This window comes from Calidris pugnax, unplaced genomic scaffold, assembly GCF_001431845.1.
Source record: "Calidris pugnax isolate Ruff unplaced genomic scaffold, ASM143184v1 scaffold91, whole genome shotgun sequence".
NCBI lineage: Eukaryota > Metazoa > Chordata > Aves > Charadriiformes > Scolopacidae > Calidris > Calidris pugnax.
Window position 1 is genome coordinate 1,701,410 of NW_015090898.1, and position 15,123 is coordinate 1,716,532.

At 43.1% G+C, this 15,123-nt stretch overlaps 2 protein-coding genes across 6 annotated transcripts in view; one reads left to right on the top strand and one right to left on the bottom strand.

Moving 5' to 3' along the window:
- KCND3 (potassium channel, voltage gated Shal related subfamily D, member 3) overlaps positions 1–6,900 on the top strand; it is a 120,923-nt gene extending 114,023 nt beyond the window's left edge. For 4 of the 5 annotated variants that reach the window (XM_014948531.1, XM_014948530.1, XM_014948533.1 and 1 more), the window contains one exon: positions 620–6,900. In XM_014948531.1, coding sequence (XP_014804017.1) covers positions 620–824 — 205 coding nt within the window. In that variant the 3' untranslated portion in view covers positions 825–6,900. The remainder of the gene's footprint in view (positions 1–619) is intronic. The other variant, XR_001412788.1, reaches the window with a different exon arrangement.
- Positions 6,901–8,725: 1,825 nt separating this feature from the next.
- Positions 8,726–15,055, bottom strand: DDX20 (DEAD (Asp-Glu-Ala-Asp) box polypeptide 20). The gene is made up of 11 exons (XM_014948529.1): positions 14,861–15,055; positions 14,674–14,768; positions 14,306–14,474; positions 13,900–14,014; positions 13,676–13,818; positions 13,153–13,291; positions 12,797–12,855; positions 12,122–12,204; positions 10,920–11,025; positions 10,734–10,835; positions 8,726–10,052 (listed from the first exon to the last, which is right to left on the bottom strand). Exons 1-11 carry the CDS (start codon positions 15,039–15,041, stop codon positions 8,953–8,955), a joined length of 2,292 nt encoding a protein of 763 aa, XP_014804015.1. The 5' UTR covers positions 15,042–15,055; the 3' UTR covers positions 8,726–8,952.
- Between the last annotated feature and the right edge of the window lie 68 nt (positions 15,056–15,123).

The following is a 15,123-nucleotide window of genomic DNA, read 5'->3' on the forward strand; positions in this document are numbered from 1 at the left end:
AGACCTTGTGTCTGAAATGACGGTGCTGGGCTGGTAATAGCAGACTCCTGCAGCTGTGCAGATGCACAGAGATCAACCTATCATTTTCCCCTCCGTAATTAATTATAGGATGCAATTGATGCAGATCTAATAACAATGCTCCCAGCTGCGCCAGATCTTTGAAACTGCTGCAGATAGATGAAAATACAGAAAAGATCAAGGGACGGTGAATTTGAAGAGAGGCATTTTGAAATGCAAGGAAGACAATGTCTCTCTCTTAGAAAGAACTACCTGTGCTCTGAAAAGATACAGTACACAGGACAGTGTATTTACATGTCCTCTTAATTAAACTAGAATTATGCAAGAATGAAATGGAAACATAGAATGATTTGCCCTGTAAAAAGCTGTATCCTAAACCAGGGGGGATAATAAAAAAGCTTAGTGTAACCTGGGTAGAAATTAACGATGCCTTGCGGGAAGTGGGGGGAACATTTAAATGGAGCCTTCTGAATATTTCGGTGCCCTTAGTTCAGAGGAGTAAGATAGGGATTAAGAACAACTACCATCCCCAGGCCTACTGTTAAAAATAAAATAAAATAAAATAAAGCCAAAAAAGCCAAACACTAAATTTGTTTTCTAGTCGTTCCAGTCTCAACATGAAATCAGATGATGGGCTGAGACCGAACTGCAAAACTGCCCAGATCACCACAGCCATCATCAGCATCCCCACGCCGCCCGCGCTCACGCCCGAGGGCGAGGGTCACCCTCCCCCCAGCAGCCCCAGCCACTCCACGAACATTCCCACCACGGCCACCACCAACATCGTCAAGGTCTCTGCCTTGTAAGACGTCTCACGCACGGAAGGAGGCTGGAAGACCAGTGCCCCTCTCCCTCCACACCTCCATCTTCCTTTCTTGCTGCAAATTGTGCCTGGGATGGACCACAACCTGACGTTTTGTCACCGAATTAGCAATGGAGACCTAACGAGGCAGCTTTCTTCAGACTGTGGCCTGAGGAAGGATTAGGAGATGGAGGAAGAGGCTGGTTAAAGGGAAAACCTGCTTTGGAGAGCGCGTCGTGCCATGGTACAGGGCAAAAAACAAAAATCACCCGCGGAGGCTGGAGGGAAAGAATCATCATGGCAACAGGAGAGTCAATAAAGAAAATGGAAATATAACACTGTGTATCGCAGCACCTTTTTAAAGGTTTTTAATGGATAATATTTATTCATGAGGAAATGACTGAAAAGGTGAAAAACAATGGATTTTGTGAATTTTTTTTTTTCTTCATGGAGCAGAACCTTGAAACCAACCAAAATTTCACTTTTTTTTTTTTTTCTTTTATAGGAAAAGATTTAGACAAAGAAGCCACCTGTCACAGAAATCTCTTTTCCATTCCCCTGTGTGTGTGTACGTGCGAGTGTGCGGCAGAGCCCCATCCGAGCACCCCTGAATTGCAAAGAGCAGAGCACGTGTCCGTGGTTGGGTGCACAGTAGGGAAACCCCAAGCATGTGGCAGCACACACACGTGTGCACACGTGCGCGCACACACACACACACACACCTGTTTCACCCTGGATGGCATTCTTTATTTAGACGATTTTGTATCAGCCTTTTAAGTCAATACAGTGCAATTGCAAACGGCGTGTTTGTCTGCTAATTATTGTCTGTGAAAACATATTTGTGAACAAAAAAAAAGACAAAAAAAAAAAAAAGAGACAGGCTTTAGTAGAGTTTTAGTCCCACATGGGTATCTGCTTTCTATTTTTGTTATCACTTACTTGTAAGAGTGTGACTAGACTACCAGTTCTGTATTTTTAAAAAGAAAAAAAAAAAAAAGGTAGGATTCTTTTTTAATACTATACACACAAATGGCAAAGAATGAGAAAGCACTGAACTCAACTGCATCAAGCGTTCATAAGTCTAACAGAGGTTTCTTGTAATGTATGCCCATGCTTTTTTATTTTTTGTTTTCTATCTATAAATTTCTTTGCTAGCACTGGACATACAACCCATTGTAAATAGTAGCCAAATAATGTCTGGATCTATACTTGACAATAACTAACCCCAGAGCCAAATACTTTGGGTGGACAGAGAGGTATTTGGCTTTTTCACAGTCTTAGGGCTCCAATTGTCTCATCTGGGGCACACTGAATTTGGGGGTAGACTGGGTTAGCAATTTTAGTTCTCCAGCCCCAGCACAGGATCTACAGCAGGAATCCAGTTGAGAAGGGGGAGCAGTACTGGAGTGTGGAAAACATTTGCTAAAGTGTGGTACGGATAGCATTGTCTTTTTGCAGTTCTACACTTAATTTGGGAAAAGTAACACAATTCTAGTCAACCAAAAACTGAATTAACACTGTGTGGTACTGCCAAGAAGCTCATACTTGTAACTAAGCTGGGGTCAGTCCTAGCACCTCTTCCTGAGATCTTTCTAGGAATGATTTATTCTAAGGAAATACATGGTCCTGAAACATAACCCATTTCCCCCCCCCTAAGCAGAGTAACTTTTTTCTTCCGTTCTGCCTTTCTCAAGCCCCCTTGAGACAGGCGTGATCCACGAAGGGCAGAGTGAGGAACATCACCCACCTTTTCACCGGTCATACACCCTTTGGCTAACTATTGTGGTCGTGCAGAAACACCCCTCCAAGGCCCCGTAGACACCCAGGGGTGACGATGCACCCAGCCCCTGACAGCTTGTAGAAAATAAGGAAACATTTCCACGTCCTGTTTCTGAACAGTGATTTTACCACCATTAGAGTTGCAAGAGCATGTTCGAGGCTGATTCCGCAAAGGGATGACTTTTTTTTTTTACATCCGTCATAATCTTTCCTGATGTAATATTTATATACACATATACACATACACATATAAATAAATACAGACATATACATGTATAGATAGAGAAATAGACCTACATGCTGACTTAAACATACGAGCTAGCGACCCGCTGTGTTAGCGCTCCTGTTAGGCTGTAAGTGGACTCAGAGGCTGATGCATTAACTCAATACCCTCCTTAGGAACCTACAACATTCTAGAAATATTAGGGCTGTGGCTAAGCCTTCAGTAGCTGCACCAGCTTCTAGTCATTTATTCCAGTGCTCTGATACGTTACTCAGAACTATGTTTAGTCCTGTTTTAAATGATTAAAACGCTCTGCCTTTGCTGCTTCCGGTAGGAGGTTATACTGCAGTTAATCTTACCATTATTGAGTTTTTTCTTGATGTTTTAATTTAATCTTTCCTTCACTTTAATCTCATTATTTGTCATCATCTGCTCCCCATCACCCCTTGTAGATCAGAGGCCTTGCTCTCCACCACTTATACCACCCTGCACCCTCGTTTACCCCCAGCACAGGAGGAGGGTTAAATGCTGACAGGGTACAGTGTTCCTTCCCTCACAGGAGGAAACACTCAGAGCCAGGGAATCCACACGGATTTTCGGTGCTGCCTTTCTTATTCCTGAATTACCAGGGAGTGGTAAACAAGCCACTCCACCTCCCTGCCCCCATTTCTTTATCTGTAAATAGCAATCACGGCAGCCCTTCTCTGAAGCACTATTGGGGCATTTAATTGCTATCAATCAAAATGCTTTTTGAAAAAAAAAAATAATATTTTTTAAGAGGAAAAAAAAAAAAAAAATTAAGGAAGAAAGCCAGTCCCTGGGGTTTCTGGCTGCCTGCTCGGGCTCAGCTCCTCAAGACAGCCACAGCCTTTGTTCTCTTCCAGGCAAGAGGAACCACTGTTATCCCTGCTCACAACCAGGAGGCTTGTCTCTGCTACCATGAACTGAGCAGGTGCTGCCCCACGCAGTCAGTACATCAGCTCAGGCTTCCAGAGGATAAAGACAGACAAAACTGAGGAAGTCTGAGCCTAGAGGAACAGGGCTAAAAATATTTTTAATGGAAGCATTAGCTCCCTTTATACACTGATTTGAAGCAGACTGAGTAATGCTTCCTAAAGCACTTGAAAATACTCTTGTACCAAACCTCCCTGGATTGCCCAACACAGCTACATCCTCCTGATGAGTGCACTGTGCAGTTACCAAAACAGAATCTGTTGCCATCCTATCAGTGGCTGGTGGGACACAACATAATCCTTCAAACAAAACACGGGGGAGAAGGGAAAGCATTTGCACAGAAAAGCACTGGAACTGCACTACAGCCACTTGTTCCTACAGTAAAGGGAGGCAATTAGCTTTACTAAACTGCAAGGCTCTTTCTAATCTTTAAATAGCAACTTCTAAACCATTGCTGAGATAAGGCCAAGTCAATCCTGAAAATTCCTGGGCTTTAACTGAAGGATTCAGACCATTCTCCCCAGCGGTCCCCAGTGTTACCAGCATCCCTCTCCCCAGGGCCACACACATCCATGGACACGGACACAGAAACCAGCACGTACCCCCACAATCCTGGTCATTCCTGGTGCACGTGGAAGGGGCTTCCTCGGGTGGGGGCTCCCTCCAGGAGGAGAAGCATCCAGAACCAGAGGCAGGTTCTAGTCCTGACACTTCTCTGAAAGGCAGGTGGGACAAAAACAGCCTGATTAGCAAAAGGTCAGCAGCATGTGGGCAGTTCATCTCAAAAGCCTTCCCCTTCCCCCTAATTCCTTGTGACTTTTTATAGTTTTAGATAAGTTCATTAAAAAAAAAAAAGATGAAAACAGATTGTTTGTACAAAAAGCAAGTGGAAGGGGATTATTTTTTCAGCCTTTCATAAAGCAATATTAAAAATATCAAAGGAGCAACACTTTTTTCTGAGCGTTTTGTTTCCTTTCCAAAGCCTTTACTGAGGGGAAAATATTTTCACAGATTTTCAGCATATTCTATTAATAGATTTGCTCTCTTCTCACCTGGCATTGGGCTGCTAATAGAAGGAATCACACCTAATTGGCAAAGACTGATGAGAAATACCTTTCACACCTAAGCCTTGACTTCTAGCTACTCTTTCTAAAATCCACCTTTTACTTTCCTTTTCCTTAAAAATCTTAAAGGCACCCATAAAGAAGAGGCCACAGATAACACATCTTGCAACATAAAAATTAAAGAATTAAAAAATTTAATCCATCCTCAGCTAGCACAAGTTCCTTCACTTTCTCTGGATTAGAATTAGAATTCTCCAAGGGAAGGGCTCCTTCCAGACGAATAGATCCCAACGTCAGGGATTTTTCCCCTGCTGTTCAGCCAGAATTCTGTCCTTATTTTTTCCTCTCTTGCTGCCATTATGCTCCTTCACACCATGTTAAATTATTCTTCTTCCCACGTTGTAAGTTTGCTGCCTTCCAGCATCAGAGGAATAGAAAACTTTCTACAGCAAATTCTTGGCCCAGAGACTACTTTTGTCTGTCAAATAATTATCACTGGTAAAGGTCAACTGAGGAAAAAGTAAACTAAGTAGCATACGTGGCTTTAGTGTTGAATAAAGTTAATAGGTAATTCAAAATACATCCTTCTCTACAGTGGGCCAGAAATACTAAATTTGAGTCAATGCCGACCGTTGATAATATACTTCTACTGCAAATGAGCATTTATCATTCCAGGTTAGACAGCAGAAGGTATGCACGTGAAAATCAGATTAATAGCAGCTACAGAAAGCAATCTTTCTTCAAACGTTTTGCTTTTTTAAGTAAAGAGGTTGTAAACATGTTGTATCTTACGTGTATTATAAAGCTAATTCAGTAAATTAAAAACCACATTTAATTTATGGGTTGCAACATCCCTTGGATCCTGTAATAGTTTCCCTGTGTTGGACTGTGGCAGTTACAAAGTCAGCACTCACGGACAGCTTGTGAACATCAGCAGCTTTCGACTGAAAACTTTATTCTGCTTTGTAAATTAGGCGAATAATATACCTTTTCCACGTAATTTACCAATCAAATACATCTTGGTTTTTTTGAAATCACTTATTTTTCTCTAACACTTTAAGCCACTGCACTAGATAACGTGAGTTCAGAGCTCAAGTTTTTAGGCTTCACATCTAACAATGCCACAAACACTCTTGGTAATGGTTTTATCTCTCTAGAACTGGAAGAGCAGAGAGAAGGCAGGGCACACCCCGTTAGAGCCGGGAGGCTTAGCCTCAGGAACCTGTGTTCTACTCCTGATTGTCTTGATGAATCACTAAGTGACCTCAAAGAAGTCATTTCACCTCTCTTTGCCAATTAGACGAGCCGTGCAGGGTTTAACACCTCCTCTTTCAATCAGTGAAGCTCAATTCCTGAACACCTACAAACCACCCCAGAGAACTCTTGAGAAAAGCGTTACGGGAGAACTGCTACTTACACTCCAACCGCAAAAAAAACACTTCAGGTGGAACAGTCAAAAAGACCAGGTGACAAAGAGCTTGTGAAAATTCCTTCCTGAGTTTTGTTCTCAGTCGATGACCTGTTAGTTTGTGTGTATCCGTGTGCACGTGTTCCTTTTCACTCTGGTTTCAGTAGTCCCAGTCCCAGCAGTCCCACAGCTGGCTGGGCCAGAAGTTCCCCACCCCGTGGAATGCTCTTCTCCCTTCTGTTGCAACCACGACCGGGAGCTCCCGCTGGCTCCTCAGACCAATGAAAGCATCTTAGGAAACGCGTGTGATGGTATATTTTTGATAAATCAGTAAGGCATTCCGATGCAATGGTGTTTTCTTTAGAAGTTTTATGTTATAAGAAGCTCTCAACCTTATTATTTTCTATTTTCGTACTATAAATGGGCTTTGCTTACGAACATCAGAGGACAGATACAAACTGTACTGTATACAACTGCAGGTAGCTTCATTTGAGAACAACTTTCTAGAAGAACCAAGTTTCCTGTTGTCTTCTTTTGGAATTGTAGTGCATATGTTGAAACTTGTATATCATTTACAGTATTGAGTCTTGTGCCACTGCTGTACCTGATGTATCCAATCTGGATTAAACAGAGTATGTGCCACAAATACCAAGATGATGCTGTAGATTTCTTCTAAAAACATTCTGGGAGGTTCTTTTGGAGAACTTTGGGTGTTTGCTTAAGCCACTTGAGTTGCATTTAAATACTAATAACTTTTACTTAAGCAACCATTAACAAGAGCAGCAAGATGACCAAGATGTTCCAGGAGAGCAATAGCACAGATACCCAAGCACATCTCTTCAGGTACTCTCCTTTTGAATGAGTCACAAGAAAATTCATCTTGGAAACAAAATCATATCGTCTTGGCCTTTTCAAACTATGCAGAGAAAATCTAGGAGAACCCCCCTCCCTGGGGTGATTTGTTGTGACACAAAGGGAGCAAGGCAGGAAATAAAAAACACCCCAGAGAAAAGAAGAAGAAAACCACTTCTAAGAAGGTATTTATTATATTAAAGAGCACATCTTAAGCCTTTCTTTTAAAAGGCACTCTCATCTTGGCAATTCCATTTAGGCTGAACTCTGGTATTCTGTATTGCAGACAGGGTCAGCTTGTTTCAACCACCAAACAAGTAGAGCTGACGGCATCTTAACCCTATCCCAAAGTGCCGCTTAGTGGCAGGATGTAAAACTTTCACAATTCTTTAAGCAGAAGTTGAAATTATTTAGGAGGTGACCTCTGACACCCACCGAGCTACTGCTGAAGAGCAGCACCCCCAGGACACTTTTCTCTCTCTCAGTAAGGGCTGACACCCACTAGAGGCCCCCATTGGCCCAGCTGCAGGGAAACACAGACTCAACCTCAGGAGGAACATCAACCCCCCAGTTCCCCTGCACACTGAGGGGTCCAGACCCCACGGTGGAAAGTTTAGACCCACCACTCCACAAGAAGGTCAGAAGCACCGCCTGGGAGACCGCAGGGTTAGCACAGGCAATTGTGCAGGAACATCGGGAATGCCCAGGCAGCAAGTGATTTATTTAGGTAAGCAGAGTGAAAACATGGCTGTATTTCTCAGAATGAATTTGGAAGTTGCTGAAGGTGAGCAGTCGAGCACCCCTGAGGGCTTCAGTTTCTCCAAATTAAAGCAGCAGCTCTCCTGGGAAGCACAGTTCATAGTAGGTAGGAAGCAATGCTTTTACTAAGGGAATTCCAGCCTTACTCTGCCCAAGGAAATAAAGAAAAAAAGACTGTATCTGCTCTGGTGAACTTTAAGATACCAAAGAAACTGGCTGAAGAAATCTGCCTCTGATCCCAACCACACTAAAGCTAGAGGATGAAGTTTCAAAATCAGTGCAGAGTCAGCCCAGGGTCGACACCCTGAGCCAGCCAACCCCCTCTTCTCCTGCCTCAGGACAGCTACACACAAAGCAGTGCCACCCAAACAGGAAACACTGATTAGTTTTAGTACTAATAGGTAATTTCATTTCTAATTAAAGCTTTCCTGTAAGTGTGGCAAGTCTGATATTGCTGCACCCAGAGGGACAGGCCAATTATGACTGCTGCACACTTTCGACATAATTAAGCCCTCCTCTCTGCACAGCTTGCCATACACCTAGCTATAGAAGTGTTATTTATACAATGTTAATTAACAGGATTTAAATTAGCAATGCAGGCATGGAGTTGCAGGTTTCACTGGTATATAATCAGTGCCTGGTGTTTAGCAGAATTACAGAAAACGGAACGATCCCCAACTGCAAAGAGACTTTAGTCCTGTGGTGACATCACCTTCAACCAAAAGTCGCACGAAGACATAAGCCAAGGAAGTAAAACTGGGGCTGGGTTGTATTTTCTCCTTACTGAGATTTCTTACGTGTAAGTGGCTGACTTTTATCTTCCTTCATTTACTTTGCATTGTAAAGATTGCAACCAAACATCCAGCTGTCTTTCATTTCCTTTTATTAACAACCACTTGTAACACCGTCACTGGAATGCATGGAAAAAACATCACCCCAGACACAGCTCACTCACGAAAAAGACAACATTTTCCTTCAGTCTTAACAATGTCTGTCCATGTTTGTCCATGTACTTGTAACTAGCAGGTTTTTTTCCACAGATAACGTCCATTTGTTGTACCAGCCAGCCTGTCCCAACAGCAGTGTCACTGCATCAGTCACCACTTTTCAGCAGCTCCTGAAGATAGACCGAGTTGACGCGGTAGGCGTTCAGCCAGTGGAAGTGTCTGTAGCTCCTGTAGTGAGCCACAGCCGCGTAGTAACCTTGCCACGCCTGGTAATAAGATTTCCAGTAGTTTTCATAACTCCAAGTCTCATATGGAACACCATCATCCCAAGAGCTGTAGGAGCAGTCGTCTTCAGTTTTTCTGGTGGAAGGACTAGGGTATCGATGGTTCTGGCTTTGCTTTTGTTTAGCGTTTTGTTTCGGAACTTTCTTTTTCACTTGATTTTGCTTTGGGACTTGCGATAGGTCCCGAGGCTTCTCTGGTGTAGAAGAGAAGCCACCATGACCCTGACGGGTTGTGGGAACAGCATTCTTCTCTGGTGTATCTGAAAGTACTTCACAGCACGAGTTGTTTTCCCTACTACTGGAGGAAGCCCTGGAACTGTAGGAACCATCACTGTCACCAGACACAACACCGTTTGCTACTGGCTCTCTGTCATGTCCCACCTCTTCCCACTCCACACCGCCATTTCTGGGGAGCTCACGCTGTTCTCCTGGGCCAGAATAGCTTCTTAAAATTTCAACCTCTCTCTCCAACCCTTCTTTGATGAAATACTCATAGTCCTCAACAAACTCCGCAAAGTCCCAGGGATTGCTCTGGTGGGTTTTGAAAGAAGACAAACATGGAATTCTGGGAAGATTTTTTTTTAAGGCCTCCTCATCTGGAGCCTGAGTATGATGTTGTCCGTCCATTTTGGAGACAGTTTTGACTTGATGTCTCTGTTCTATGTGGCAACCAGAAGTTTGGGGGCTTCTCTTACCTTTTTCTGCATTTGCAGACTTTGGGCACTTTTTTATCTGCTTTTGCTTCAGAGCCTTTTTTGGCCTTTCTAGAGGAGAATTCTCACCTGGGAGATTAGAATGAGGCCGAGGTACCTCTGAGAAAGTATTTTGGACAGGCTGCAGTATTGGTTCCTCTGGTCTAAGACACACAGTGTCAGAATTCATGGAAGCACCTGTATGTACAACAGGTTTGACTTCTACCTCCCCATCTTCAAACTGATCCATCAGTCCAGGGGGTATGGGCTCTGCACAAAAGGGAAACAAGCAGGCACTCAATTAAGTGCATCCCTCTCTCGAGAACTCAAATGAGTACTGAAGATAAAGCTTTGCAAAATCACAGAAGAGATGTTAAGACACATTAATTTAGGGCTGTAAACCGACCCCTTCAATTCTTCAAAGAGCTCAAATAGCCAGAGCATTTTCTTCATGGAAGGCATTGAAAATTTCATCAAGACAAACAGCACTGCATTACCCATCCCCTATTTTTCATATCCTACTTAAGCAGATTAAAAATTAGAACTTATGCAAGAGGGCAAATGCTCGATTTCTAGCAGAACAGCTTCTGGCAAAGCAAGGGTGGCAAGTGTTCTGTTGTTTCAATTATTTCTTCCTTCTTCTAATGGAACTTACACCCTGAGAAAGGCTTAATAACACATTTCTGGAAATCCAAGTGGTTACATAGTTGCTTAAGCAACAGCTGGATGCAGAGTTCCTCTCCCTATCCATAGGCATGCACTAAGGTCATCTTCTATTGCTTCACTCAACTGCACCAGGTACACAAGGAGTCATTAGCAGAGAGTATGAAAAACCTGTATCAAAATTCATGCAACTTCAGCACAGTCAGTTCCCTGTGCACTTGTCTGAAGCGTTGAATAAACAGAAAACAACCCACAAGAACCCAGTTGCATTCACAGGACAGAGCATACCTGGGAGCGGAAAAAGCTGAAGATTACATTTCTGAGCAATTTTCATCATTGTGTTTTCCTCCTCTCCGCGGCAGCAGTACGTCACAGACAGGCCTAAAGTTCCTACGACACACAGCAAAGTGTCATGACCTCAGGGGAGCCAGCGAGGCCTGTGTGAGCTCAGGGAATCCACCCAGCTCTTCTTACCAAAGCGCCCGGCTCTGCCGATACGATGCATGTACGTTTCCCAGTCCACAGGTACATCCAGGTTGACAACCAGATTCACTTTTTCAGCATCAATCCCACGAGATGTCTTAAGAAAATGAGGAGAGAACAGATAATTGAATATGCCAAACAGATCTTTAAATTGGGGAGGGACTCTTTGCCAGGAAGGGTAATGATAGGACAAGGGGAAACGGTTTTAAATTGGAAGAAAAAAGATTCAGATTAGATCTCAGGAAGAAATTCTTTACTCTGAGGGTGGTGACACACTGGAACAGGTTGCCCAGGGAAGTTGTGGCTGCCCCATCCCTGGAGGGGTTCAAGGCCAGGCTGGATGGGGCCTTGAGCAACCTGGTCTGGTGGGAGGTGTCCCTGCCCAGGGCAGGGGGTTGGAACTCGATGATCTTTGAGGTCCCTTCCAACCCAAACCATTCTGTGATTCTATGATAAATAAATACATTTGAGAATAACTGCTCATATAATAACTTTTAGTTGTTACAATATACCATAAAGCACTTACAATCTTCCAGTCAGCTTATAGTATTACATGTAAAATAAACATATTGCATTGGGACCAAGAAAACTACGGATCATTTTGCTTATGTCTTCTGTGTAGCACATATAAACAAGCACGATATTTTCCCCCAGCATCAAAACATTCAACTCCACAGCATGCAGTAATCTTTTCATGACAGGACCTCAAACCATCAACTAAAGAGAAAAATACAGCAGCCACGAAAGAGCTGAGCGTCTCAAACACAACCACTGCTCTACTTAAAGTTGTTTGGGATGTCACTGTTGTGAGCATACTGTTCTCACAAAAGAGCTAAGCACCTCAAACACAACCACTGCTCTACTTAAAGTTGTTTGGGATGTCACTGTTGTGAGCATACTGTTCTAGAGAAATAAACTACTCCTTGCCATTGCTCCTACCCAAAGGACACAATCCTACTGCTCTGAAATATCTATAAGCTTCAGCAGAGCAACAGAAAAATTCAAAACTATTTTTGAACCAGATGAGGAATAGGGGACAATTTTGAAGTTTCACAGTGACAGTAAATGGCACACAGCAGCCAAGTCCCGTGCTTTATCAGTGCATTTCTGTTCTATTCAATTCCAAGGCAAACCTAATTCTCTGCAGTAACTTTATGTCCAATACTCGTGGAAGCTACAGAACACAAACTCACCAAATCTGTGGAAATCAGAACTCTACAGTGGAATTGCTTTAATTTAGCCATAGCATCAAGCCGTTGATTTTGATTCATGCTGCCTAAAAAGACAAAAGTTATAAAAACAGATTATATTCTTCAGTTCCAAATAAGTAAACAAGAAGCAAACAAGACAAACCTGAAAATAACTAAATTCATTGCAACAATAATTCATTTGCTTGTTTACCAATTATGTACATGCTGAACAACACTGACTTTACAGATTTTATTTAAACACATGAACCATGGAAAACACTGGTGAAGTAAAAATTCAAAGGAAGGTTTCTAATAAATCCTAGGTGCCAGCTATCAGCTTTTAATAGAGAAGCTAGAAATAAAAAGATTTAAATTCAACATCTGTATTGCAAACAAACACTGATTCAACCTGCAAATGTGAGTCAGCTTTCTCTTTACAGGTAAGCCAATGCACTCAGCTGGATATTCATAAACACAACTCACAAACAAATTAACAGGAAAGTTAACTGGCAAAAATATTAGTTAATATTTAAGTCCTAAAGAGCTATGAAGATTCAAATGCTATTCTTGGTTCTTTAACCGGAGCCCGTGCAAGCCAAGACTTAAGATTAATTTTCTTATTTTTGGTCACATTTATGCACAATTTCAACAAAATCAGGAAGTTTTGAATGGACTTACCCGAAATGCACTCTGCAGGAAAGCCTCTGCTCGTCAGTATTTCAGCCAGATGTTCAGCCCTGACAGAACATACACAACGAAAACTGTAAATTAAACCAGAGACCTAACAGCCCCTACACATTTTTTATCAACAAGTTACTCTTTACAGCCCAGGATTACATTCAAAATTGTCACTTTCACCTTTATGTCTAGGACAGTCACAGCACAGATGGAAAAGGTATTGGCTGTATTTCTGATCTGAAAATTGCATATTGTTTGAGACCCTACAGAAGGGCTACAGAAGTTTATCCATGATGGGACATCACAACCACTGCTTTCAAACATGCTTTTTACAGATTTGATTTCAAAGTTATTACCTGCTATGCAAATTTGAGAAGACTAAGGCTTGATTAAATGGAATCTTGCTGAACAACTCCTGTAGGTGCTGGGTTTTTTCCTCAAATGTTTTATGTGGAAGCGGATGGGAATTCACAATCTTGTAATACTGCTTCAGCCCTGGGCATGAAACCAAAATATTTTCAGATTAAAGATTTCTGTAAAAACACATGCAGTGCTGTGCTGCTGTCAACATGTGCCACTGCAGCTCAAAGACTTCAAATTTAAACAAGCAGACACATGTACCAAATAAGAACCTACAAGAGAGGTTTTCCTTAAAAAGGCTGAAATATTTTTTGAACAGATAAAAAAAAATAGAAAGTTACATTCATCACTGATGTTTTTAATACATCAACACTTGTAATAAATACTTCATAAACTAATCAACCCGCCTATAGAGGGAAATGATGAAAAATCACTAATTATAAAAATACATGTTTTGATTCTAGTATATACTTCGTAACCTATTGATAACAATATCACCATAAATGAATTTCTACTTACCAATGAGACTTGGATCAGTAGGGTTCAACCTCACAAATGTTGGCTCTCTCATGTACCTGGTCAGGGCATTAGCTAATGATTCAGGATAAGTAGCTGAAACAGCAAGCATCTGTTTATTGGCTGGTAGTGAAGAGTAAATCCAACTGTGAAACAAAGAAACGGGAATGACTGAAAAATATGCATCTAATTTATTGATAAATGCATAAAATAAGTGTTTTTCTTACTTGATTTGTTCCTGAAAGCTGCCTTCTTCTAGCAGCTTGTCTGCTTCATCAAGAATGAAAAGCCGGATACTGGCTGTATTCAAGTAGTCCAACTCTATGAGCTGTTTTATCCGACCTAAATACAAAGAAAAAAGTAAAAGGAACTTCAAAAATATTAATTGAAACGGTCTAATAATGAACTTCCTAACTTTTTATAAAAATAATTGTATCAAACCCTAAAAAAAAGGCATATTTGGAATAATGCCTCACTAAAAATACCTGGTTTAAATGTCTCTGGCACTGGCCTTTGAGACTATCCCCTATTATGAAAAAAACCCCAACCAAGTCAACCCAGATTTCAAAGGCACCAATTATTGGACTGTGAAGTGTCACCCAGTATCTGAAGCACAATGAAGCTCATGCACACCTGGGGAGCCAACTGCGATGTGGCACTTCTTGAGTCTGATTTTGTCCTGGTTCAAAGGAGTCCCGCCAATGAAAACGTGGCATTCCAAGCCTTCCATTTTGATGCCAATAGTTGTGATGACAGCATGAATCTGCACAGCAATCTCCCGGGTAGGGGCCAGGATCAGGATCTGCAAAGGCCAAGGATTACATTCGAAAGCAGCAGAATGATTCTGAAGATTAAAGCCCAGCATCGAGTTGTAAAGACTTCAAATACTACATCTCACTAGCGACAATGCCGTTTTCCCTGGAAAAAGAGGGAGTTCCTCTCACAAAGCCTTTCCCCCTCTCTCCCCACACAGGTAATGGCGGGCCGGGCCAGGGGCTCACCTGGGTGGCAGAGCTCTCCAGCAGCACCGCGTCCAGGGCGATGGTGGAAAACACGCAGGTTTTGCCAGTGCCAGACTTGGCCTGCACGATGAGATCTGGAAAGAGCCGCCACAGCGGTCATCACCGGAGGCCCCCAGGATGCCCCCAAGCCCCGCTCCCGGCCCCCTCGCCCGGCCCGCCGCCTCACCCAGGCCGCAGCGCCCCAGCGGGATGGCCTTCAGCTGGACGGGGGACGGCCTGTGGAACCCAGCCGCCTCCAGCCCCGCCAGCACCGGCGCCGACAGCAGCAGCGACCCGAAGTCGGAGGGGCCGCCGGGCACCAGCACATCGCGCGTGCGGAACCGTCCCTCAGCCGTGGGCGCCGCCATCTTGGGGGCAGGGAGGGGCGGCGGGCGGCCTCTCGCGAGACGCGCCTCTCGCGCCGCGCACGCGCACTAGGCGAATCCCGCC